This window comes from Triplophysa rosa, linkage group LG14 (assembly GCF_024868665.1).
Source record: "Triplophysa rosa linkage group LG14, Trosa_1v2, whole genome shotgun sequence".
Lineage (NCBI taxonomy): Eukaryota > Metazoa > Chordata > Actinopteri > Cypriniformes > Nemacheilidae > Triplophysa > Triplophysa rosa.
In genome coordinates, this window is record NC_079903.1 from 12,252,280 (window position 1) to 12,279,465 (window position 27,186).

At 38.9% G+C, this 27,186-nt stretch overlaps 1 protein-coding gene across 1 annotated transcript; it reads right to left on the bottom strand.

The window, feature by feature from the left end:
* Positions 1–448: 448 nt before the first annotated feature.
* Positions 449–26,635, bottom strand: timm50 (translocase of inner mitochondrial membrane 50 homolog (S. cerevisiae)). Its single transcript, XM_057350889.1, has 11 exons — positions 26,409–26,635; positions 25,450–25,609; positions 24,171–24,202; positions 15,355–15,376; positions 8,325–8,383; positions 7,904–8,023; positions 6,298–6,402; positions 5,612–5,710; positions 1,714–1,870; positions 1,491–1,597; positions 449–1,350 (listed from the first exon to the last, which is right to left on the bottom strand). The coding sequence occupies exons 1-11, from the start codon at positions 26,610–26,612 to the stop codon at positions 1,252–1,254; spliced, it is 1,164 nt and encodes a 387-aa protein (XP_057206872.1). The 5' UTR covers positions 26,613–26,635; the 3' UTR covers positions 449–1,251.
* Between the last annotated feature and the right edge of the window lie 551 nt (positions 26,636–27,186).

Sequence of the window (27,186 nt, forward strand, 5' to 3'; positions counted from 1 at the left end):
CCATAGATGTGAAATAACTTTTTTAGTTTAATGATTTATTTGCATATGTGGTCTTGCACTGATGTAAAGCCACAGTTTTACAATATGACTGACCCCATTTTGAAATACATTGATAAAATATTGCATCCATAATCATTTAGTCATCATACTGTATAAAAGCTGAGTGGATCCAAAACCAACAGCTGCTTTTTGTATCCCCTTTCTTTCGAACATGTAAAAAATGATGTGGGGTCAAATGTATTTAGCCGTGGTGAGTGTCTGTGTTGTGTACTGTAAAAAGCACATAGTTTCCGTTAGAGCTTAACTCAGATTTAGGCAAACCTAATACAATCCTGAAGTGTTGCACTTAATTTCCAGAAATAGTTTAAATTTCCTAAAAAAAGACACTTCTCACACAATGTAGATGGATACACAAGACATCTGCTCTGGACAAGGCAATACACACGACATGAAACAAAATGTCTAATATTATGGTTTATTGGACATATTCTAAGTGGGTCACTGTTCACATCAATAGCAATACAAAGAACATTACTCAAGTGCATCTTCAGACATAAGGGGCCATTTCTGACACGGAGAGAAACAGCACCAGATTCAGCTCTCTTTATTTGACTTCACATGACGAGGTTCTGCTCGAAGCAGCTCAACAGCATCACCATGAAAAACACAGTCTCACTGGCAGCATGAGGACACAGAAGGGTCATCCTTAATTTGGTGACCACTTATGCAGACCATGCCCTCAACAGACATTATTGAAGTCTAACATCAGACCGTTGCAAGTCAGTTAGGTTAGGTTATAAAATAGGACCTACTGTATGTGATGGAAATGTATTAGTATCATTTCATCAGTTCATGTGGTTGTATGTAGTTCTTTGCTCTTGCAGAGCTAATACGGGAGATGACAGGAATCGGCCCAACCAGCACGAGAATGCGAAACCCCTTGAAACAGTTTGTAATCATAAGTGAGGTCATACATTAGGGCACCACATCTGTGTGTCTGCTGTCCAAGTGCCATCTCCTACACAAGAACAGATCGTCTTTTGGAGCTGGGCCCTTCTTATCCCAACCCCTTTAACAAAGTAGCAACCATTCAGTGTAGATGTTTGGATGTTTCTGCCCGACTGAAGCTGTTCTCCCCTCCCTCTCACACGTCCACATACGCCGTCCACCCTTTTGACTACGACCCTCATCTCAATGGTGGGTCACAGTCCAGGTTGGACCGTTTCTGGTGGGTGTGACTACGAAGAGTCCTCACTGTTGTTTCCGAGACCAGAAACGGCCTGCTATGGACCCCAATGAAAATCCCTGATTCTTCTGTTGAGTACGTTCAGAAAGCCTCTGCTCCTCTTCCTGTGTAACGCAAACCAACCAGCATATAGAAAAAAAAAAAACATTCGAAAAGTTGCAATTCATTTCAAGTTGCTATTCAAGTTTCATTTATTGTCACATGGCAGAAGCGTTTAAAAATAAAAAAAAGTTTAAAACCTGACCTGTGCGAGCTGCGCTTGCCGTCTTTTGAAGGCTTCAATAGGGTCCTCCTCGTGGGCGTAGTTCTCCAACACCGTACGTATGTCATCCACTCCACTGATGGCAATAGCTACACACCATACAAGAGGTTTAACAGTGACAAATGATTTGCATCATGATATAGTCCAACAACACCCATGTGCTCAAAACATTTCACCACAGACATACTGTATATTATTCACTCACTTTTTAAGAAGGCAGCCAAGTCATAGAGTGTGCGGTCCTCCGAGTTTCCATCCCACTTGCGCAGGGCCAAGCCATTGAACGGCTGAAGGTTGAACGCTTCACGCTTGCAGTCCACTAAAATGACTTTGGAGGTGTCTCTGTTCAAACAAGACACTTCCTGGAGGACAAAAAATAGCCACATTAGTGAATAATGCGTGCACCATTTTTCTATTAGTATTGTTCCTACAGAAGTTGCTTTAAAAAAGAATTTGAAAATATAAAACTTAAAACAAAAAAGCAAAAATTTACCTTTTAACCTTTGCAAAATCTTTATGAGAAAAGATGTCTTTCATTACTATAGCGTTGTTTTTGGTTTTATTAATATTTTTTAATTACCTTTTATTATTAAATTCTTAGCAAAAATGCTTTTGTCATTTTATTATTTATTGGTATATTGTTCATGTTGCTCTATAATTTTTATTTTTGTTTGTTTATCATTTTAGTGTTATTTTCCCAATAAGTTTCAGGCCAAATATTTTATTTCATTTCAATAAACAGAAACTTTTTCAAATTGTTTACCTTGTATCTCGAGTTTTGTAAACATATTATAAAATAGATTTCATCACTTGAATTATTAATTCCAAAGATGATTATTGCCAAAGCTATCTTTACTAAACACTTGTTCCACCTTATAAGATAAACTCACCGTAGTGCACTGCCTCTCATGACTTTTTGCTTAATAAAGGCCTGACATTTAGGCCCAGTCCACTTATCACAGTGGCTATACATACAAATTGAGGTTAAATGTCACCTCTCGCACCACCCCCAAACATCCATGTCGCGTAACACTGATGCGAACCATATTTACACCTATGCATTTGTGGAGGGGTGCAAAGACTTAACACCAGCCCATTAGCCCCAGTGCACTCTGACACACAAACACACACTCTCTCTGGGCCAGATGTCTCAGTGGTGGTCCTGCATAGCAGATGGACAGGGACGCTGCACTCTCCCTATCACTGAGGTCATCAGCATCCCCCTGAGGGGCTGGAAAAATTGCGCGTGGCGAACGAAAGAGAGAGAGATGGAGGGGCCTTGAAAGAAAACCCCTTTGCATGGTGGCACACTCCGTAGCATTTACAATAAATTACCGGCATCTGCCTTCCCTACGGGACACGCCCTGACCCCACTGGGAGCCCGAGCGTGTGCTTCGCACTGTATTTGTTGTGGAGTCTAGAAGCGTGTGTGGATAAATAACGGGGTCTTGAGGATTATAGTGAAACGCTGCATGAATGGTATCCAAATGATGTTCGGTAACACATGAAACCTAATGTTCGCTGATTATTCTGACTTCTTAGGAGCTTCTGTGTGCTTGATCTTCAAAGTGTGTGCGAATGGAGCCACGTAACGCAGCTGCGAGAGTGTCATGTTGCCGAGTCAAACAGTCGCTCCAATTCCCCAGGTAAAACATTGAAGCACGAGCCAGAGAAAGCGTGCCGCCTCTCGCTATACGCACGTGCCACGCCACGCACCTGCCAATCAAAGGCCAGCCCACCCCCCTATCAGTGCTCGGTACCTCAGCTGGGGGAGGGAAGCAGCATCTACTGGTGTCATATCTATATCAAACAGCTCACAGGAAGGCCAGCCTGAGCCATGCATGAGTATTACCGAAATAATACCGAGACAGTTTTCTTATTCACAAATTCTAGCTGGCCGGAAGTGAATCACGATGTATTAAGTCACACTGCCCGCATCTCAGTATTCCACTTTTTTTTATTCAACGGTATTATTAGTCATTGATTCTTGTTTCGTATGTGGACACATGGTTTACATCTAAAGTTTGCCTGTTTATTAAATGAAGTTCTTTGTAAGAATGCTCTTCCCGCTTTCATCCAATCGCCTTTGCTCCCCTCCACCTCACACACGCGCCCCTTCAGAGGGCCAGATGGGGGTGTGGGGTGAGTGAGAGGAGAAGGGGAGGGTAAAGGGGGGCCGACGAGGGTTGACAGAAGGTGGACGGAGAGAGAGTGATGATGGGGTCTGGGGGATGAAGCCGAACAGGCTGTGGTGAAATGTGACCGGAGTGAATAAATACGTGTAGATACGCACACGTCTGTTTCTGTATGATCACTAAGCCACATTTGGGTAGCGCGACCTTAACATTGTGTCGAGATGATACTAAGATTAGAAAAAGGTTTCGTTAAGTGCTGTAACATTTTGAAATATACAACCATGATCGAATATATGGTGATACCATAATCGGATTGCAATTTAAACTACTCTTGAGGCTATATCGTAAATGACAATATTTATATTGTAATTTGCAAATGAATACAGTGAAAGACTTCCTATTACTAAAAGATGTGTTGCTATGGATCTGCTTCAAAGAAAATGACTAAACATTTGGTACGTGTTTTAAACCCGATTTCCTCTCTAAAATGTGTTGTGCACATGAAAGTGATAGTTCACCCAAAAATGAAAATTCTGTCATCGTTTACTCTCGTCATTTCAAACCTTTTTGACTTTTTCTTCCGCAGAACACAAAAGAAGTTATTTTGAAGAAAGTTGGTAATCGAACAGCACTGGCCCCCATTCACTTTGTACGGACACAAAACCAATGCAAGTGAATGGGGGCTGTTAACAACATTCTTCAAAATATCTTCTTTTGTCATACAGGTTTGAAATGACAAGAGGACAGAATTTTTATTTATCACATGACGTAACCTGCTGGTAAACCAGGAAGACTGCAATTCAGGTGTATGAGCACAAGACAGATGCTTTGCAAAGCCTCCTTACATTCTTCTCAAAGATGAGTGCTTCAGCTTATATTCCAAACACACCAATGCACAACGCGTACAATATTTTAATGCATCATTAATAAAACATTTAAATAAACAGCTAATATGTCAATTGTCCACTTTTGGCCACTACTGTACTATTCCACAAGCAAATGTTCAACAAGGTAGCAGGTCTGAGCCTTATAGCATAATATGTAGAAATTGTTAGTTGTTAGAATAAGACGCAATTAACAGCAAGCAAAAATTAAGGCATTTTATGCAACTTTTAATGCAAAGTGTCATATTGAACTAACATCAACGACTAATTTAGTCAATTCCGTACACTGCATTTGGCTTTAAAGTTCGATTCGGCCCCATTCACAAGCATAATGAGGAAAAAGCTTAGATAACGATGCAGGACCTAATGAAGGAAAAGGAGGAGGCAGAAGGTTAATGAGGCCCATGAAGAGTGACAGGAGGAGGTGGAGAAACTGCTATTGTCTTGGGCAGTTGAGAGAAGAAAAAAGAATAAGGACATAGCAGTGGGGAAAATCAATGGGCGAACAGAAGGACGGCATGCAGCAGAGACACGGGGGGCATCGCGCCATAATGTTGCCGGGTCACTCAGGAGAGGGGGCCCGTGGGGTGGGGGATCAGGAGCAGGGTTGGGAAAAGACACAGAGCACTCGCATGGTGTTCTTGAGCAATACGATCAGTGTACAACACATGCACAGATGTTGGAGCTCGAAGACATGTTTTAGCAATGCGTAATCATTTGCAACAACAAAGGAAGTTGACAAACATACTTCACTTGAATCAGAATTTCAGACTTTTTGCAATGGTGCAATTTTAGAAATGGGTTTCCTATCTATAAACATCTGTACAAGATCATGCTAAAGATTTATGGTAGGATAAGCTGCATTGACCGGTGTTTGGATTGTTGGGTTGTTTACAGTGTGTCTCAAGGAATTGGGGTTAATGGTGGCGAAATACCAAAAAACTTGATTTTACGGCAAGCGTCGGCTACTGTTTACAGGAACAGGACAGTTTCCTAAATACTGGGAGTTACGTTGTGCTCAGACTTTAAACAGTGCTCATCTGTCTAACATTGTGATTAGTAAGAGACAGATCATGGAGTTTACCTTAACATGGTGGCCCTCCATGTAGCGTGTGGCATCCCTGAAGAGCCGATACATGATGAATCCTTGAGGGTCTATGCTGTCAATCAAGGGGTACGCCGTCTGTGTGCAAACACGTGTTATTCTTTAAAAATCATTTCAAACACCCGGGAAAGTGTTACTCAATAAAGTTGGTCATTAAAAGTATAAGTGTCACAGATCTTCAGATACATCTGGCAGCAAAAATGCCAAAAAGACATGAAAAATGCAAATGCTAGTAGCCTTAAAAAGCCTGTTTGTAATTTATCTAGACAGTAAAAGGCCGATTAAAAGTCAAAGAGGCTCATTTGCATGACTTAAAAAGTGTGGCCACATCAGATAATCATGCAAACAAATGAAAACACAAAACTCACTGGTGCCACCTCAACAAAAGACCAACAGACACACGCAAACACTGAACCTCTGCATGAAGGTCTGGCTGACGGCATCATTTAGGAAATGTTATATTTGAGCACAAGTACCCACTGCTTGTTTGTAGAATCAACAAGGTGTAGGTGTGCCCCAAATAGCACCCAAAATATAAACAACTATTGTGAGCGAGTTCAATGCTAATCAGACACTTATTCTTTAAATGAAAGAGTTACTGTATGCAAAAACAAATAAGCAGCCCATCACATTGGTATTCTTGTGGTAAATAGAAGTGAACTCACCATGCCTGTCTCTGATGTGAAGATCACTATCTCATACAGCGGGGCCAGTTGCTGGAACAGGTAATCTATGCCAGGCCTCTTCTTAAAACGCCAGCCTGTGGCCAACTGAAGCAGAGAAGATCCATACAACATTGTATACATGGGTAACAAAATGTGTTTAATCATTAAAACTCAATACAACTAAAATATATGTTGTGAGAAATTTTACATTTTATTGATCACAAATAATCACACGTCTAACTGGCTGATTTGCAGCTACCAATCCTATCTACAGCCGTGGAAAAAATAAGAGACCATTTCAAGTTTTCTTTTCAAATCAACATTTCTAGATGTATTGTGGCCGTTCCAGTCCAGTGTCTGTTGAATTCAGATCAAGGAGTACAACGAAAAAGTTGGAGAACCACTGGAGAGTAACAGATACTTTTCAAGTCAGTTTTGAACGTGTTCACCTAAACCCAAGTATAGGTTTCCCAAAGTCAAAAAGTAAGAGTACAGTCAGACACAAAGCATCGCTTTAGCTTTAACACAATTCTCAGTGCCATGCATTGCCGTAACAGTCTGCGGGGGAGTGTCGGGTTGCAGGTGGGCTTCAGTCCACCTGTCACCTGTGTGTGGCCCTTCCCTCACAGCTGGCCAGGTAGGGGAGAATAAGGGGAGGAGGGAGAAAACAGGTAGGGAGAGATCGACAGGTGGCTGGCACAAAACAGCCATCCAGATGGCCTCATGTGATTAACAGGAATTGATAAGGACAGTTTGTCAAAAGGGGGAAACCTTTTAAACTGTTAAAGTAACTAGGGTCATTTCATAGTAAATCAAAGAGACAAAAACAACATATACCCTCTATGCGAGACATCTAATGGGGGTGTGTACTGAAAGTATGTACAAAAACAACAGTACAGAAACAGCGGCACTGGGTCTGCAACTAGAAGCTTAACACCCACCAAAAGTGTAGATTTAATCTGCGGTTTACAGTATAATGGTATGCAGTTGCATTAGGCAGACTGAAACGATCAAGATTCATTTGCTGGAACAATGTTAAATGTTCTGAGAAGTCCATGTTGCAGCTTTTAACTTTTAATCTTGAAGTTCACACGAATGTAGATATAGATGTTTTCATTGGACACACTCGCTTGGCCCGAAGTTAACTTCCGGCCAGTGTTTGTTGATCGGTCTGGCTAGTGACTAATAATATAACTATTTGTATTTTAATGATTTTAAATTAATAATAATTTATATTAGTATTTTACGGTATAATAATTGTGTTAAATAAACAATTTGTTGAATTTTATTGTATATTAATTTTATTAAATAAACAATGTGTTGAGTGAGTCGTGTAACTTTTGTCGCATTTAAGTTTAGCCAAGTAACTGTTCTTCTATCGGTAACGCAAAATAATACTGGTTAGACATACATTTAACATGATAGCGAAGGTAATTAACTTGTTACTTCTTTTGCTTGTTATCAGAAATAATCTACAGGGACTCTATTCTTCTCTATTATTAACTTCTCTATTCTGAAGTTACGTTTGGGCCACAAAAGCGTGCATGCGCAGTAACGTTTGTTTATATGGTGGCTTTGAAACCGTCTATAGAGCTGTGATACCTACCGACCACTCTGGATGCAGGAGGACATCGGTGAGCTCCAGCACTAGAGTATATGGAGGCTGATAATAGGGTTCTCGCAAAGGGTCTGGGAGAAGCTTTGGGCTTGTGGGCTCAATGATCATCTACAGAAAATCAGAAATAGATGATCAAACCTCAGATGATAATATAAAAGGAAAGCATCAAACGGAAAAATTGGTTAAGTCATCTCTTTTCTGCTCTGAAAGGAGGAAATTCCAAAAGGCCAATTCACACTGAACCACCCAATGCCAACAAACACTGTTATTCTAATTTAGATAAATGAGTTAGTTGGCATTTGTCGGATTGGTGTGTATTATACCTAAGGGTGCAAGTAAACAAAACACAGAGTTTTCATTTTTGGGTCAATTACATCTTTAATCCGGAATGTTTACAGTGTCTTCTCACCTGTCTGTAATCTTTGAAGTATTTAAAGGTTCTTTTGAGCTGTTGGATGACTGGAACATCTAGGAGGGCAGAGAAATGACATTATTGTTTTACCCCTCACAGGTCTACTACAGACCTGCAAACTCGGAAGAGGTGAAAAAGGTGACAGCCATACGACCGGGGTGGGGGTGTTGTTTGGTGCGGTGCGATGGGTCTGGGGGGGCATCCTCCCCATAAGAAAAATGTTGTAATTTTAACATGTAAATTATTCGTTCTGGCACACTCTGACAAGAAAAAAGACATTATTTGCTTCATTTAAAAGAACTGTCACACCTGCCACAATCTTTAGGCCGCAAAAGATTTTCAAGTGCACCACATGACATCTATGGAGCAGCAGATAATCACATGACATAACATAGCTGTTTTGATCACACGGGCGAACTGAATAATACATATCAACGCAATTTTCTCTTTATCCGAAACTACACGTTGCGTCCGTCCCTTTCAGCAATGCTTTTCACGGGTGCAAAAATGACGTTTATAATGCGCTTTTCTGCCGCATTCAATGCCTGTATCTGTGCATTGAATGTTCAAAATAAGGCACCCGAGGACTTACATTTTATAAATCACCAAGGACCCCCCACCCACTCTGGATAAAAACTCTTCGGATCTCTACGATTCACAAGAATGGCATATTTGGATTCACAACGGCGAATTTCTCTGAAAAGCGTAGAGTTTGCAGGTATGCTACTAATAACTAAACATCTAATACTTGCACTTATTAAAGGGACAGTTCACACAAAAATAAAAATCATGTCATCATTTACTCACCCTTTGTTCCAAATCTGTATATGTTTCTTTGTTGTGATGAACACAAGAGAAAGATATTTGGAAGAATGCTTGTAACTATGTAACAGTTCTTGGCCACCATTGACTACCATAGTAGGAAAAACGACAATGGTAGTCAAAAGTGCCCCAGAACTGTTTGCTTTCCTACATTCTTCAAAATATCTTCTTTTGTGTTCAACAGAACAAAGCAGTTTTTCCTGCTATATTACTCAATGGTGGCCAAGAACTGTTTAGTTACAAGCATTCTTCCAGATATCTTTCTCTCGTGTTCATCAGAACAAAGAAATTTATTAGGGCTGGGAAAGTTAACGTGTTATTATCGCATTCACTAATTAACGGCGACAATTATTTTATCGTGCATTAACGCAGTTTTTGTAGTATTAAAGTATTATTTTATTTTGAAAATCTGTTGCTCACTGGCTCTGAAACGTACAGACAAACCATGGGTCATAGAAGGGGTGGGATGCTGATCGGTACTGGCTTGGGATGGGCTTCACCACACGTCTCAACCAATGAGAGCATTTGGGGTTGGCCTAAGACTGCTAAAGTGCGCACATGACATGAACCAGGAATGCAAGAACTGAATGGAGAAAGGTAACGAACTTGGTACGACTTTTCGTTTTAAATCTCTTCCAGATGGCGGAGTTGTTAGAACAAACCTCTCCATTTCGTCTCCCCTCCTTCAGCCATGCGCTTATCTATCAGTTCCCTCGCCCCACAAAGACGTAATATGCGCGGGTGTAAAAGGCTCATTGCTATTGATGATAAAGCAGAATGAAATCATTAGCCTGCAGAATACAAAATCTAAGGTACAAAACAGCAACGATAACTAATTGTGTTGTGTGTATTGTATGCAGTGTGAGGCTAATGCAGAAAACATGTTTAAACATGCGCGCGTCACATTATTTAGATCTGTATAACTTTATAGAGCACTCTTAAAGGAGCAGCAGCATAATAAAGATCTCTGTTTATAATATTCATCAAACAACAAAGGACGGGCCCAAAACACTCACTCATATTAAAGGAATTGTGTTTTCCTTATATGAATTGTTAAGATAACGAAAAAGGAGCATACAATAATTGAATTGTTAAAGATTTAAATACACTTTAGATACAGTACACTTTACACTTTGTGTTGAAAGAGTTTACGTATAAGCAATAAAATCAATAATCATTATAACTTGTTTTTCTATATCAAACTAGACAGAACGTTAATTCCCTGGCAGTGGCAGATGGCTTTGGTTTTATATTTAAGTTGAGATTCACAAGAAATATTTTAAGTTCAAATTGTTAATGCTACTATGTAAAGGAAATACTGTTATTTGTTGCAAACCAAATCTTATTGCACTTTTGTTCATAAAGCCGTACTTTTACTTTTGAATTCATTATTGAATTTAACGCTTAATGCGATTAATCGCGATAAAAAATGTAATCGTTGCCCGGCACTAAAATTTATACAGATTTGGAACAACTCAGGGGTGAGTAAATGATGACAGAATATTCTGTCTGTAAGATGACAGGATAATAGTTCTTTTACTACATCAAATAATAATAGCCACCCAAGACACTTTACAACATCACCACATCATTTAAACAAAAATAAAGAGCCTGTTTGGCCACTTCACGGCCTCCAATCGCCATATGCCACCTCAAGAAGATAAAAGGGCAGATAAAGTGGCGACACACAGGTTGCCCGCACCTCCTGCCCGGCTTGCTGTGCATCTGTTAAGACAGCCAGCCCGCCATGAGGCCCCGTCAACAACATCAGGGCACAAGGAAGGAGGCTGATTGGAAGACATGGGGGAGGGACGATACAAACTGCTTAAACACCCTCTCGTCTGCCCGCTCTGGATCTTTCCCTCCCTTTTTTCTCTCGTTGTTTGATTAGTTTGAATGGGGAGTGTTTGCGCTCTTCAAGGGAGCATGTGCCTGTTGGCAGCCTCCAATGGAATAAGCTCTCCCTCGAGACTAATGAGTGACACTGGACTGAGGGCTCTTCATCTAGCTTCTGAAGAACTGTGAGACATGCTCCAACCAAGATTTTATCATCAAAAATTCTGACATTGTTCATTTATTTTCATGTCACTCCAAACCTGTATGAGACTCCTTCTTCTGTGGAACACAAAAGAAGATATTTTGAGAAATGGTTTTGTGTCCATACAATGGAAGTCAAAGGGGGCCGATGTTGTTTGATTACTAACATTGTTCAAAATATCTTCTTTTGTGTTCTGCAGAAGATAGAAAGTCATACAGGTTTGGAATCACACGAGGGTGAGTAAATGATAAAAGAATTTTCATTTTTGTGTGATCCATCCATTTAAGGCCCAGGAGTGTACTATCCACCATAACCATTTGTACCTGATGTCTCAATAGTTGGGACGGTGCTCACACTTGACAACTCTATGACAAAATTCTCGCAAAAAAGTCTCGCAAGTGCGTGCCATGAGTAACAGCCTGTAAAAATAAGACTGCTACCCACGTTTCCCCAACCGCAGTCTTGTTCATATACGTTGGCTCTTATCCCCATATTGTGTAAAAAAATCCCTTTCTTCAAGATATTTGTTGACACGTCAAGAAATCAGGTCTTGCATTTCTATGCCAGCAAGTCTGTGCAAGAATGAATTTTGGGATCATATAGCTACAGCCAGGAAGGAGACAAAAGCGTATTATGAAGTTCGGTGCATTTGGTGTGTGTGCATGGTCTTAACTGTACGAGATAAAGAGCATCTAATATTCATCATGTAAAAAAATTTTTTTTATAGGATCTTTTAGGAGACTTATCTCCTTTCCATTGATCGTAGAAGCCCATGCATCTCAGGGTCATTCAAATTGGCACACATCTGTCCCAGCATAAGCTCGTCCTTCTCCACCAGGCCAAGATCAATACAAAGGGTGAACAGTTGCAAGAACCGTTACCAAGTCTGATCCAAGACGACACCGGAGAAGAAAAAAACTAGCGGGAAACAACTGGGCCTGCTTTGAAGATCCTCTTGTCCTAACCTTGTTTGTTAGTGTAAATGGCGAGGAGCCCTATTGTTGCTTCCCAGAGGGCTTGTGGCTCTACGGAGGGATCCGTCCATTGAGTCGCAGGCCAGGAGGGAGGGATATGAAGATCGATGGCTAGGCCTCTGGACACAACAAAAGCCTCCTTTAATCCTGCTCTGGGATAGCATATGCTTCGCTAGTTTGCCAAAGGCCATTACTCAATTGCCTTTCTTCCTCCTTCCTTTTCTTTGGAGGCCTTGTTCTTTTCTTCCCTGTCAATCGTTCCCTTCTCCAGCCGTGAAAAGTGGTCTTTAGGTCCGGCCCCTCCCTCAGCGCTCTAACTGCTCTGTGCATAGTGTACCAGACCTGTGGAAACCTTCACGTTATGGCCTATTGTTTAATGTTTGTTTGTTTGGCTTAAGGTTTTGTGAGCAGAGGACATATCCTCATTAAATACAACTTAATTAAACGAAGTTTATATACATTTATATTAAGGGAATGTGTATGTATATATATATATATATATATATATATATATATATAATATAGATATATTAATATATATATATATGCATATGTGTCATTTACTTTTCTATCATTTATTATGGTAACATATTGGCCACTGTCCGCTAATCACAATACATGATTAAGTTTACTACGCAAATGTCTGAAGTATAAAACTAGTAGCCAACATTAACAGAATGAGATATAGTAATGCCTTCATTCATTATCAGTGAGACACAAAAATGCAGCTTTCGCCCTTGAACCGGTCACACAAACCTGATTTTTATTTCCTTTATTATTATTATTGTTTTAGTTGGTGATCAAATCTATGTGCGTTTAGCTGCAAGCAAAACTTCTGCTGGCACGTTTGAGTCCATTCTACAACACCTCATACAAGACTACACTTGTCATTTCGCAGAATTCGTTTAATTTCATGCCAGACATATTACTAGAAATGCAAGCATGTAATCATATTACTTAAAAACAAAGATCATGTATGCATGATCTCATACAAGCATTATTTTTCTCCCTAAATTATGCCGCTGGCCAATTGCCATTCTGTACAAATTGAGTTACACAGCTTTTGATAAGGGGGTGGGTAGGCGCAGTATGCCCGCTCATTGAATGCCGTCAGTTGGCAAGGCGAACAAGTTCTTTGCAGGCACGCCTGTTTGAACAGCCCTGTCTCCCCGAGGATAGCGCTTATCAAGAGTCCGCTCTTCATCCCCACGCTAGCCTTCTGCTAGGAAAGGGAGGGTGAGCATGAACCCAGGAGAAGAAAACCTACTTCTCCACTCCCTTGAGGGAGTGGGCGTTTCACCCCGGTCCCTAAAGTAATCATGGCCCTTCGTTATGGCATTAAAAGCTATATAAGCATTAATGTTGGACAGCAGCGCTCAGGGCTCGGAGGTAATAAATCGAGGTGGGGGGCAGAGAAGGACACGTCGGGGAATCTGCAGAATTAATTACGCAATTATTACGAGACGGAGAGATAACGCGTAGAAAGCAAAAGCAGCATGCTATCTCGATTGATATCAGCAGTAAATAAAGGGCAGGTGGTGCTTTAACTGCTTACGTGGCATCTGTACCTTTACTCTGTTGATAATGCTAACGATTTCTTTGACGCCAGCGCGTCCTCAGTTGATGATAATATAAATATGTCAATGCTATCACAACAAAACCCAAACTGCCCTTAATTGACAGAACGCTGAACTTAAAGGAACAGGCCACCAAAAATGGTTCCAGTCTCATGATTAATGTTCATCTGAAATATACAAAAAGATTATTTTAAAAGAACACCTTTTCCGTACAATTAAAGTAAATGAGGGCTGGGTCATTTTTATCGAAAATGTCAAAAATCAAATATGCCATCTTTATGTTTGAGGTGAAGGCGAGTTCTTAAAATGACATAATGTTCATTACTGGACAAACTATTTCTTTAAAATATCATTCTTAACCTATAATTACATAGTTTACATAAATGACTAGCCAACAATTCACCTATATCATACCAAAGCAGCCAAAATAAACAGATATAACAATTGCCACCAGTAAGTGGCACATGCGCCACATGCCAAAGGTTAAGGGCCAATCAGAATGTGTAAGAGATTGATGCCTGAGGGGACGTGTGGAGGGGTCCAGTACCATTTGGCTGAGAAGTGGGTTGACATGCCTGGCACTGGGTATGGGATGCTGTGTGTGGGTGCTATATGGCACATCCATCATGTTTTTTTCTAAAGTGACAGGTAAACAAACACACAGAAAGACCAGAAGGGTCTTCATCCGCATAAATGGCTTTTGTATTGGGACAAACAATACATCTCTGGGTCCAAGAGACTTTAAAATGACCAAAGCTTGACAAGCAGGAATTGTAGGACAGATTGTAAGCGTAAAAATAACCGTGCCAAATTTCTGTCAAACAGGCCTTACAAATTTTTTTTTTATCATGTTACCAATTGCATCTACTCCCCTGTTATTTCTCACTATATTTAAAGGTAAGCAAGGCTAATCTAAACAGTTGATAAAACTGTATTCAAAATGATTTTGTCTAAGATCTGTGCAGTAATCCAAGTAAGATCAGCTGCAGCCTTACAAAACTCAAGACTAACACTGTGTCGACCGTGGCATCCAGTGTGGACAAAATTTTAAATTATAATGGGTTCTAATGCGTTTCTAATGTCTTTTGACGTAGACACGGTGTTAAAACACTTTAATGGGATAGTTCAGCAAAAAATGAAAATTCTGTCATCATTTACTCACCCTCTTGTCATTTCAAACATGTATGATGTAAACATGTATTTCTTTCTTCTGCAGAACACAAAAGAAGATATTTTGAAGAATGCTGATAAACGAACCATTGACTTTTATTGTATGGACACAAAACCAATGCAAGTGAATGGCTGCCATCGCTGTTCGGTCAACAACATTTTTCAAAATATCTTCTTTTGTGTTCTGCAGAAGAAAGAAACTCATACAGGTTTGACATGACAAGAGGGTGAGTAAATGATGGCAGAACTTTCATTTCTGAGTGAACTATCCATTTAAAGTAAAAAATAACTGTATACACAAGCATAAACGTAAAAGTCAAACACGTCAAGATTATAAAAACAACTAATGATAGTTAACATTTTTGTTGTTAGGGTGTTTAAAGGCTATGTAAGCACACATCTGTCAAAATCAACTTTTACAGCTTCTTAAGAAATGCAGGACTTACCGTTATCAAACTCATCTGGAATCTAAAAAAAAAAAAAGGCGAGTTAGGTCTGTTTAGTGCACACTGGAATATCAAGTCATCATATGTGTGTGTAAGAGCTCAGAATTCCTGCATACATGAAATTCAATACTGTGAAATGCACACAAAAACAAAATAACTGTGAAAGGTGGTGAAATTGCTTTTTTCAAACCAACCGGTAGCAAGAAATGAACAGGGTAAGACTGTCGGAAACCTGCATCAAACTATTTTTACTCACCACACATTCCAAAAAACAGCAGAAAGTGAGTTTTTGTCTCTATAACGCAAAATTGTAATTTTGAACTTGTTCCTGCTATTTTAAACATGGCTATTTGGAAAATATTACATATATATTTTTATTACCGTTTTAAAATATAGTGCACTGCAAAAATGACTTATTTAGTAAGCAAAGCAATGTAAAGATTAATGACAATAAAACATGTTGGCCTTTTAAAAACAATAACCAGTCCAGCTGTCAGGACCAATGAATATTCAGCTACATCTGTCAGCAGGTTCTGCCCTACTTGGGATCCAGCCCACTGTAACAGGACAGGACCACCACACGCTGCCCGGGGGTCCTGCTCACATCACAGCAGGGGTGCAGTAGTCCAATGCTCTCCCCTGAGCTCTAGCTACGGTTATCAGTCATTTTGCAGAGACAACTCCGGCGCCCTCCACTGGACAAAAAAGTACAAACATACTAGAAACAAACTACCTGAGCCCTCTAGAACTGCACAGGAAAAACTTAAACCCAGTTGTCATGAACAAGCCACTCAAATTAAAACTTTAGTAAATAAAAAAGTTACACAATGAATCAGAATGTACTGTTTGTTTAACCTAGACCTTGTGTATAGTTTTTGTTTAAATCTTGTGTACTGTTATTGGTACTGTTATTGGTACAGTATATATTTGACCTTTACTCATGTCTTTACGTTACTTTACGTTAACTCATCAAAATAAATTAAGCAATTTCAACTTATTTTTATAAATGGAAACAACTCACCATGGGCAACATTAAGTTGAAATGACTTACAATTTTAAGTACAATCAAATTGGCTTTAAGGCAGCAAAAATATTTTACAATGGTCTGTAAAGCAAGCACTGAACAATGTGATGTTCCATATGTGACAATAAAAATGACCAGATTGTGATTTAATTAGAAAACAATTAATAGTTTGTAAAATAAAGAAATGTGTCAATATAACTTTTATGTTGAAAAACGTACAACTCTGCCCCCTGCTGGTTACAGGACTACATCACACCACAGTCATTCCATATTAATATGACCTTTTCTGAGCCGAACTAAGCTATTTTATAAAATATCTGTTACATATTGTATATGTATATGGTCCAAAAAAGATTCTCCAAAACATACATACACCCATCCTAAAAGTAATCCATAGACCTTCAGTGGGTTGTCTTCAGAAGTGAAACTTGAGATGTGAAACACAAATACTTGCATTGGAACTTGAATGTGCAGATGACCATTACCCAGAAAACAATGTTAATAGTTTAAAAAGTTTGAAATATGCTTTTACACAAACCCATGTGTATTTCTGGGTAATGGTCATCTGCACATTCAAGTTCCAATGCAAGTGGGACCTCTGACCTCCCATGTTGTGTCAGACCATATCATTTTTCTGCAAACTATTCCGCAACATTAAGGGCTAATGGAGTTACACATTTACCTGTTTAAATCATCATGTTTGCAAATAGAAATTCTAATGAAATTTTTGTTTCATTGAAGATAAAAAAGAAATATTATTTCAATACGCATCAATGCAATAGAGTAAGTACAATAAGTAGACTACATTCTTCTTCACTCTTCTCCATGAGAAGGGGATTCAGTCACTGGTCACACGCTCTCACCTCCTGTAAGTACCCTCCAATTAGAATGTGGAGCTGTGAGAAATGGCACCCTAAAGCCTGGCACACTCCACATATGTCTCCAACAAAGTCTTAACTACATGTGAAGTGTGCCCACTTAATAGATCACTTGCTCAAAAGGTAGCCAAAAGGGTCATTGTACGAGAGAAGTGTGCTCTCAAAAAACACCCACAAACATCACAACACTGTGCAAAGTGTGTCCTGATTCACTAGTGCTGCTTAAGGACATCAGGAATGATTAAAAGGTTTAGTTCAAATGACCAATGTTAGTTTTGCAGTCAGTTTGAAGGCGATGGTATCGGTGAAGGTTGTTCTTTTCAAAACAGTCCTTGAGTCAAACGTGAGCGTAAACACAAATGACTGCACATTGGAAATTACAGATACTGTTCCTAATGCGGAATGAAGGAAGACGAATAAAGCAGGTGACAACAAACAGACTGAAATCACAATGTACTTTCCCAAACTCTTTAACGTTACAGGTTGAACAGGTTAATGTTCTTTTGCAAACTTTCAACAACTAAACAAAGATCAAGGTGTGAACAACATCCAAACCACTCTGACAGGATGACAAAGGATCTCAAAGGGTCGAATGAGTTTTTGAAAAAAACTGACACACTAATACTTTCACAATGCACTATTAAACCCCTCATGTCTTCCCAGTTGAACACAAAAATAATTTTGTATTAAAATGCTATCCTGCTATCTTACGTATACGCGACTCAACTTTTGAAGCTCCAAAAATACATCCATCCATCATTAGTAATCCATTGATATAAAGTAATCCAAATGACTGATGGGCTGATAAATGTCTTGTGAAGTGAAACAATAGGTTTGTAAGTGAAAAATGTTAATAATCTGGTCTTATTTAGCCAAACTGAAATAAAAACCTCAAAAATGGTTCCTGCGTGTCCTGTGACTAGTTGTCATGCGTTTTTTTCTAAGGAAACATGCAAGGACCAATGAGATTCAAAGTTGTCGAAAATCTTGGGACGCGTTGTTAGCACCATGGTTTTTTAATAAGTCAATCCGTGATTTTGTAATGTCCTCCAAGTGATGTCGGAAATAAAGACAAACAGCTTTTCCATGGGAATAGAGCAAAGCTCCCTGTCTCGCACTGTCCCTGCCATATAATGACATCCAATTAGGCGGCACAAAGGTGAGAGTTTTCACAACCGAAGGTCCGGCACACTCCGCATTTGTCTCCTATGTGGTTGCACATACATGTTAAAGTGTGGCCTGGAGCAGTGGCATCGGCAATCCAAGTCGTTTTCCCGTGCACACACCTCACCACAGCACATGCCGAAGATTGTAAAAACACAATGATGTGACGCCTGCACGCTCACCCAGAGAGCTGTGAAGAGTCTGTGAAGAGCGAACGCTAAACCGATGATGTCTGAAAACGAACACCTAAGTGTGTTGGGTCTGAATCCCACGGTTCTTTCAGCTGGGTCTCCCTTTGAAGTCGATTTCCCAGAAAAGTTAACAAATTTAGTTTAAAGCAGTGTCTTACAAGCTGTAACTGCAAAAACTGTGCTTAAGTAATTTAACAGTAAAAATGACTGTTTTTAATATGCAGGGATGGATTATGCAAAAGACCATAGCTCCAGAGCCTCAGGCTGCTGCTAAAGGCTTCCAAAACCTCATGATGCGTCCAAAACTGCACAAAATATATCAACCCAGTGGCATTTACTCCAATTAATTCAAAGCAACAGTAAAAAGGGTCCAAACACTTCTGAGGGGCCACTGTAAATGAATGTGAGTTGGTGACCTATATCTAGGTCATCCAGAAAATAGGGTCCTTGTCATGAGGGAGGTTAAAGGGATATTTCAGCTAAGAAACAAAATTTCCCCATGTTTTACTCACTCTCAAGGCATCCTAACTGAATATGACTTTCTTCTTGAAGAATAATGCAGTTGGAGTTATAATACCACATATCCTTTAACTTCCAAGCGGTAGAATGGGTGTGAATGGGGGAGTGAATTGAAGCTCCAAAAAGTGCATCCATCGATCAAAGAACGGCTCGACATGGCTCCGTGGTATTAACAAAGGTCTTCTGAAGAAAATCGATGCATTTGTTTAAGAGAAATATCCATATTGACAACGCTTATTAACGATAATGTCTAACTTCTGTTATCCGGTGAACCGGAGGCTTGTTTTCCCGGCAAATGACGCAGGCGTGTCGTAAGTTCCGCAGACGAACGCGCCATTTTTGCTTTTGTTCCAATAGGAGACCATCTCCTCTGGAAGTAACGAATTACAACTATTCACGTTACTGTAATTAAGTAGTTTTTTTGGATGTTTGTACTTTTATGAGTATATTTTTACATTGTTACAAATTAAGCTAATACACTACTTCGCTACTTTTAAAATCACACTCGTTGCTGAGTATTTATTTATGTAATTAATATTCAAAGCTTTGACAGGCATTTTAGTAGCCAATAAAGATATCCGACCGTAAACCACCCAATTGATTTTGGACCGAAAAGGCGCCCTCTGCGGAGAGATTTGTAGAGCTGAGCACGAGCTCAGTCAAATACGTTAGGAGAAACAAGCACATGGATATTCAAACACTGGATTGATGTTCATTAACTGCCCCTCGTGCCATCCAAGATGTAGATGACATTGTTTCTTAAGTAGACCAGTAAAGAAAGTCTTTATCTGAAATCTTGAGCTTTTTCATCATTCATACAACACAAGTGCTCTATGTTTAAAAGTTCACAAAGCAGACGCAGGCAACACAAACGCAATCCCTGCGCATCCTGACGATATATTAACGTCTTATGAAGCGAACCACAAGATTTATAAGAAACAACGTTATAATCAATACTGTGTAGCAACCAGTCTGCTTATGTTTCAGTAGCAGGGGAGGCAGGGCACATATCAAACGGCGGTTTTGCGCGCTTGAAAGTCCCTGCGAGACCGGGACAAAATACGAAGGCTCGCCTGAGATAAGGAGAAATATTGAGTTTCTGTATCACTCCGCTCGCCAAGTGTCATCCAAACGGCTATTTCATGAGGTAAAATTGTCCATCTCTCTCCAGAGTCTCTACATCAAGTGATCTCAACTTATAAGTGAATGGATGCGATTGGAACGCGTGCGAAGCAGTTTTGCAAACTGTGCATTACCAGTTATAATGTTGTAAATAATGTTCAGCTTCTTGCACAGATCGATCGATTCACTTAAGACTTTATTAATACATCGAAAATTATTCGATTAAGTTTATGTTGCCTCTATCTGTATTTTGAACTTTTAAAGACATGAACCTGTGGACTTGCATTTTATGAAAGACCATGGACCACAACTCCAGGTAAAAGTATTTTTTGTTCTACCTAAGAAATAATGTCACATACATCTTGAATGGCTTAAGGTTGAGTAAATTAACAGCCAGCTCCGCTACAGATATGTCCTGTTAATGCTAATCCAATGCCATTTTTGTCATATGTAGTTTAGATACTTTAGGGTTAGGGTAAGGGTTTCGTAAGACTCGAAACAGCAAGGATTTAGTCAAAAACAACAAGCCACACACCAAGGATTTAGTGAGAGCCATATTTGCACAGTGACAACAGCGCCTACTAGGGTCACAGAATACGACGGTCACACGATTTGTTGCAACAGCGGCATCGTGATTCCAACAAATGTTTCACTTTCGTCACGCGACTCTCACTGCTCTGTGCTGTGCGTTGTAAACAAATATGAACAAGGCTAAGAGGCATAAAACCTTGCATTGTACAGTACAGATCAGACTAGCCTGACTTTATAACTCTTTTATTGAATGTAACATCAGAATAAGAATACAATCAAGCCTCACTTTATAACTGTGAAGCACGCGCTGTTCAGATGCCCGAACTGATAACTGCCCAGCTCGCGCTGTATAAAGATGTGTCTCTGAGCAGCTCGTGCCAGATGCGCCTCACTTTAAAACGCTGCAGGGCGATGTCATCGTCCATCGCAATGTTTCACTGTAGCCATCGTGCGGTGCTAATTTGGTAGATATCACCCTAAAACACATTAAATGGTTGTTTGTCTACTTGCTTTATCAGTAAGGTAAAGATGTGTTTTGTTAAAAGTAGCTATTTTCCATATAAATCTCCAAATTGGATTATTAATAATTATTCATAATTCATTAAAAAGCACTGGCTAAAAAGTAACAAGTAACTAGTACTCCCTGTAGTTTTTGAGAAGAGTAAATTTTACTTTTACTCAATTACTTTTTACTTGTAATTGAGTACAATTTTACCAATGTAACAGTACTTGTACTTAAGTACAAATTTCCAGTGCTCTTTCCACCACTGCTCCTCTGTGTGGGAGCTTTCGCCGCCATCATTTGCCGTTATTTGATCGATGGATGCACTTTTTGGATCTTCAAAACTTCACTCCCATTCTACCTCTTGGGATTAAAAGGATATGTGGTAATAAAACTCCGACTGCATTATTCTTCAAGAAGAAAGTCATATTCAGTCAGGGTGCCTTAAGTTTGAGTAAAACATGGGGAAATGTTGTTTCTTGGCTGAAATATTCCTGTAAGGTTACAGTAGATAAGAGTCAGTAGATCAGAAATGGTGCTGCAGGAAGATATAAAGCAGAATATAATGATCTATAGCACGACATGCATGTTTAATTAGCCTACAATAATCACTAATTTCCGCCATTTCAATGTCCTCCATAAACAAGATTTTAAAGATACAGCAACAGCAGCTTACTTTCGGTGTCATCAAAAATAGTTTTAGGGTGAATTAAAAATATATATATTTCTTGACAGAAAATATGTCACACCTTTGTGTCTAAAATTTCCAAAAACTTTACGACAAGAGTTCAGCTGTTTTAAATCATTAAATATATATGTATAGTTTGGAGTTGGGCTTGCTTTTAATCCTACAGATATTTTCCAACATATAACATCAAATTGCAAAACAATGAAAATGAATGTCCAAGAACACAAAGACCCGTATTCACAAAACATTTTGCCGGTTTTACAGTCATTTTAGGATTGTTGTGATTTGGTCATAGGGATTTAGGAGTCCTCTTGACTACCCCTACCCTTTTACAGATTAAGGAGCTGATTTTAGCGCCAAAACATTTTGTGAAATACTTTGAGCAAAAGTGTAGGATTCCTAAAAAACTAACACGCACATTGTTTTTAAGAGTTTCTCCTAAATTAAGTGCCACCTTTAGCCTTAAAGGAACAATTGATCCTGTATAGGAGATTTTTAAAATTAATTTTATGCTGAAAAGGTTCTTAGAACGTATCCATAAAACATCTTAAAGTGATAGTTCACCCCAAAATGAAAATTCTGTCATCACCATGTTATTTCAAACCTGTATGACTTTCTTTCTTCCGCTGAACACAAAAGAAGATATTTTGAATAATGTTGATAACCGGCACCCTTTCACTTGCATTGGTTTTGTGTCCACACAATAGAAGTGAATGGATGCCTATTCGGTTCCCAATAATCTTCAAAATATCTTCTTGTGTGTTCTGCCGATTAAATAAAGTCATAACGGTTTGAAATGACAAGAGGGTGAGGAAATGATGACAGAATTTTCATCTTGGAGTGAACTTTCACTTTAAGATGTTTTATGAATACGTTCTGAGAACCTTTATGTATAAAATTCAGTTAAATTTGTATCTCTTACACAGGACCAATTGTGCATTCTTATTCTGATTTTAATGATTTACAATAAGTAAGAGGCAGACAGCAGAAATGTGTGAGATCGACCACAAAGCCAGTCCCTGAGACGGAGTACAATTTACAGTACGGGAACAGGAGGAAGGTCCTGCGCTCACAATAAGATCGCAAGGCTCAAGTAAAACCCATCTGATCTAGTGGATGAGGTGTGTGATCACACACCAGCAAGCCTCTGTCTGAACTTCAGTGAGATCACAATTACCTGCAAAGTGTGCCCTTACACGGGAGTTCTAACTTGTAAGTAACAAAACAGGATGTCTAACAAAGGTGGAGGCGCGCCGTTTGAAGTGAGCACCTTCCTGAATTCACACCTCATTCTCTGTGGCACATGCCTCCTGAATAGGTGCATTTTGCACCTACTTGAGAAGTGTGCCTTTAAATGGCGGGAAAATGTGGGTGGCACAAGTTTGCGCTAAGTATATTATCGTACCTTTCCTAAACTTTTACAAACCAACCATTTACCCTTCAGCACAAATGATTTGACATGTGACACTCTTCTTTACAAGCCACAAGGTCTTCAGGACTTTGAGGTATTACGATAATTAATCTCATACTGTAATAAGCCAAAAATGCATTTTTAGTATAATAGTAAGGATGAAACATGAATATACTGACCTACTGAATCAGGACAGCAGCACAGTTTTTCCACATTAAGCAGACGGGTATGAAATGCAAAGCCAACAAGCAAAGCAGCACACTTCACTCGTTTCATCTGCGAGACTGCATTTCTAAAGCAAGTCCTTTGAACTGAGTCAAAGGCTTAAATGAGAACATCTCACCTCCAAATGTGTCAGAAGTCTGACTGAAATTCACAGCACTACGAGAAGTGTGCCGTATAGAGTGAAAATCTTCACACTGGAATTTTATTGAACTGTCTGACAGCAGCATCAGTATTATAGGTGAACAGGTGAGAAAGTGTGCCACGAGTGGAAATGCTGTTTTTTTTTTAAAGGTGAAAAAGACGGGTAGCTAGGTGTTATCTTGTTATCTATGACAATTAAGGAGTGTTTTAGTCGCTAACTAAGCCCATTCCATTAATGCGATATTAACTTTATTTTTCTTAAGGATGTAGTGAAAATCAGTGCTCATTAGAACATTTACACAAGGAGCATTAAAGCGAGGAATATATAACAACACATTGAAAAAAACAACTTACACCCTGATATCATGGAACAAAAATACTCAAAAATCTTGAAACTTTTGGTTTTGTGGTAATGCTTACCTTTTTTCCTTGTTCATCCACAGAACTGCTACCTGCAGAGAGGAAAATCAGGCAGTATTTTAGTTACTTGATGACAAACTGTGACCATCAAGAGATTCTGTGGTCAGTTGTTTCATTGCTGTCTGTCTCACACAAACAATCTCATATCACTCTGCCGTTTCCTCACATAACCTAATAATCAGAACCGTGTAATAAGTGGAAAGTTTAACAGTTAGCTTGTCATCACTAAACAAACCCAGACAGAGTGACCGGGACCTGCTGATCATAGATCAGATGATGTGTCATTCATTAAATCAAAAGACATTTTGAATAACATTTGCTATGAAACATGTTCAAGGATTTTTTCTACTGGCCCGGTCGGGTAAGTGATTCTAATTTGTACTGGCCCTGCCAAAATTTTCATGGCCCCACCACAAAAAAGTTAAAAATAAATAATATTGTTTAGTTATTTAATGTTGTTTTTTTACCTATGTAAACTTAATAATTAAGGTTATAATACCATAAAAATTATTAGCCCAAATCACAGAAATTTAAAATATTGTGAAACTAATCAGTAAGTGATCAAATAAAAACAAGTAATCAAAGTATGTGCATTAGGACAAATAGATGTAATAAAGCAATTATACAAAAAATCAGCGCTTTTCATGTTTCAGGTTGGTCTAATAGTAGTTACCAGGTACAGAAATTAAATCGTGTCAAATAACACTTTATGGTTTTCACTGTATAAATTACATTTAGATTAAACCTTTAATACTATTTAGTTAAATTATTTTTTAAGTTATAATTTAACCAGTTGGGAGCAGCTAATGTTTTTTTTGTCTGCTTGAGGAACATTAATAACAGATTTGTTTAAATAGGCAAGGCAATGTGCAAATGAAAAACTTTTGTGACGTTACAGCACTGGCCTGATCGGGTAACTGACATTTCTGTCAGCCGGCCCGAGGGTCTCCCATGCTGGCCCCGGGCCATCGGGCAGTCCTTATTGTTGAGCCCTGATGTTATTACAGGTTATTAAATACATATACAAGTTAAAATATATTATTACCACAAGTATCTTTTAAAACCAAAGTCAACATGAATAAAATAACTATGAATAAAAGACATAAGCCTACGTTGGTGCTGATATTTTGTATCATACTAAATACAGAAACAATTACATCATACCTCTTTAATGCATCAAAAATAATCCAAACATGGGATGATTGATGACACAAAAATCTTGAATAATTTAACATGTTTTAAGCAGAGTGGCTGAGAAGAAAGCAACAGGCAAACTCACCAAATAAGTACACAATGCCAACCGTACTTCCAAGTCCCATTATTCCTGCTAATCGAAGGACCACCTTCTTAGCGTATGCTGTGTTTTCCTTCTGTTTCTTGTCCTCGCCCTGTTCATCTTTCTTCTGACCGGAGTCATTGCCATCCGGAGGAGGCTGGCCCTGTGGACAAGGTGTCAAAGCAGCATAGCACCTCATACCTCCCTTTTTATAAAATGACAATTGGCAAATTAAACAAGGCAGATTGTGTGATCATTTTAATAGCAAATCATGAGCTTAGCAAGCCAACTGCTGGACAGTATTGTCAATTCTTAAACGCGGGCTATTATACGCTATACGTTATATTTTGTAATAAGCAAGCTTGAATTATTTTTATATAATCTTTCACGAAATATCGGTAAGACCCACGGACAGATATTCAGTCCTTATTTGCATTCTACAGTTAAAAGAGGCTACTGACCTTGTGTTACAACTTCAATGATAAAGTCACTAACATGTAATTTTCTTTACAATAATACACTCGTGCCTAATTTTTCACACAAAACATTTTGGATTATAAACAAACTGAGCTTAAAAATACTTAACTTTCTAATAAACTATTTGTATAACAAAAGTTGAAACTGAAAGAGAACTGTACAACCATTTTAAACGTAAAACATTACGGATGTAAACTTATATCATTCATTAATAAAAAAGTTAAGTATACAAACCAGTATTACATCTTTTTCATAACATTCTCATACATAACATTTGCATGTCAATGGCTGCTGCGACTTCATTCAAATCACAACCTGTCAAGCATTACCGGCAAGACCAAAGTATTTTACAATTTCTGATCATTTTCCTATCAACAAACACAATATTAACAAAGAAAAATGCTAATATTTTGACACACTGAATGGCTCTCTCATCATCTAACGTTATCATGTAGGAATGTCAGACGGTCACACTGTACACTCACCTGGCTTTTCTGCTGCTGTTGAAGTCTCTCCTGCAGGATTGCCTGTGCCAGTCCTCCTGTGGCGCTACTACTAGTCGTGTCAGTGGATAGTCCTCTAAAGACATCCAGCACTGCGGGGGATGCGGTGCCAGTGGTCCCCTGCCTCAGTCTGAGGAGGCCCCGGCTCGCCCGGACACACATGGGATACATGTACACCGCCGACATCTTGAATGTGATGCAGCTAATACACAGAGCACGAGTGTAAAGGACAAACGAGTTTGATTGGTTACGTCCAAGGTGATTGGCAGGAACAGTGAGGGCAATCCGACCTATCAAATGCGTCGTGTGGGCGGTTCCTACACTGTCATAAATGTCACTTCAAAACGCTGATAAAAGTTCCCTAAAATATCTACTACAAATATCACAAATAAATGCTATAAACGTTATATTTAAATTATAATTATGAACGCGTGGTTTTATTAACATAATAATGTTACAGTGGAGTGATTTTAATGGAGATATTCAATGCGCATTATATTTTTTAACAAATCTAGAACGTCCACTGTAGCTTGTAAAATGTTTCAAAATAAAAGGCCCACAACGCTTGTGTTGTAACAGTTGTAACACATTAGAATTTTCAACATATTTTTACAGTTTTAACATATCAACTTCATACGCTGCGCTTTATGTTTATAATTACATTAAATCAAATTTTGAACCTAACTATATTATAAAAATCATAAAAAATAAAATGTATATTTCGTCACTCTCTGTAATAGTACCATTGAATAGTACCTTA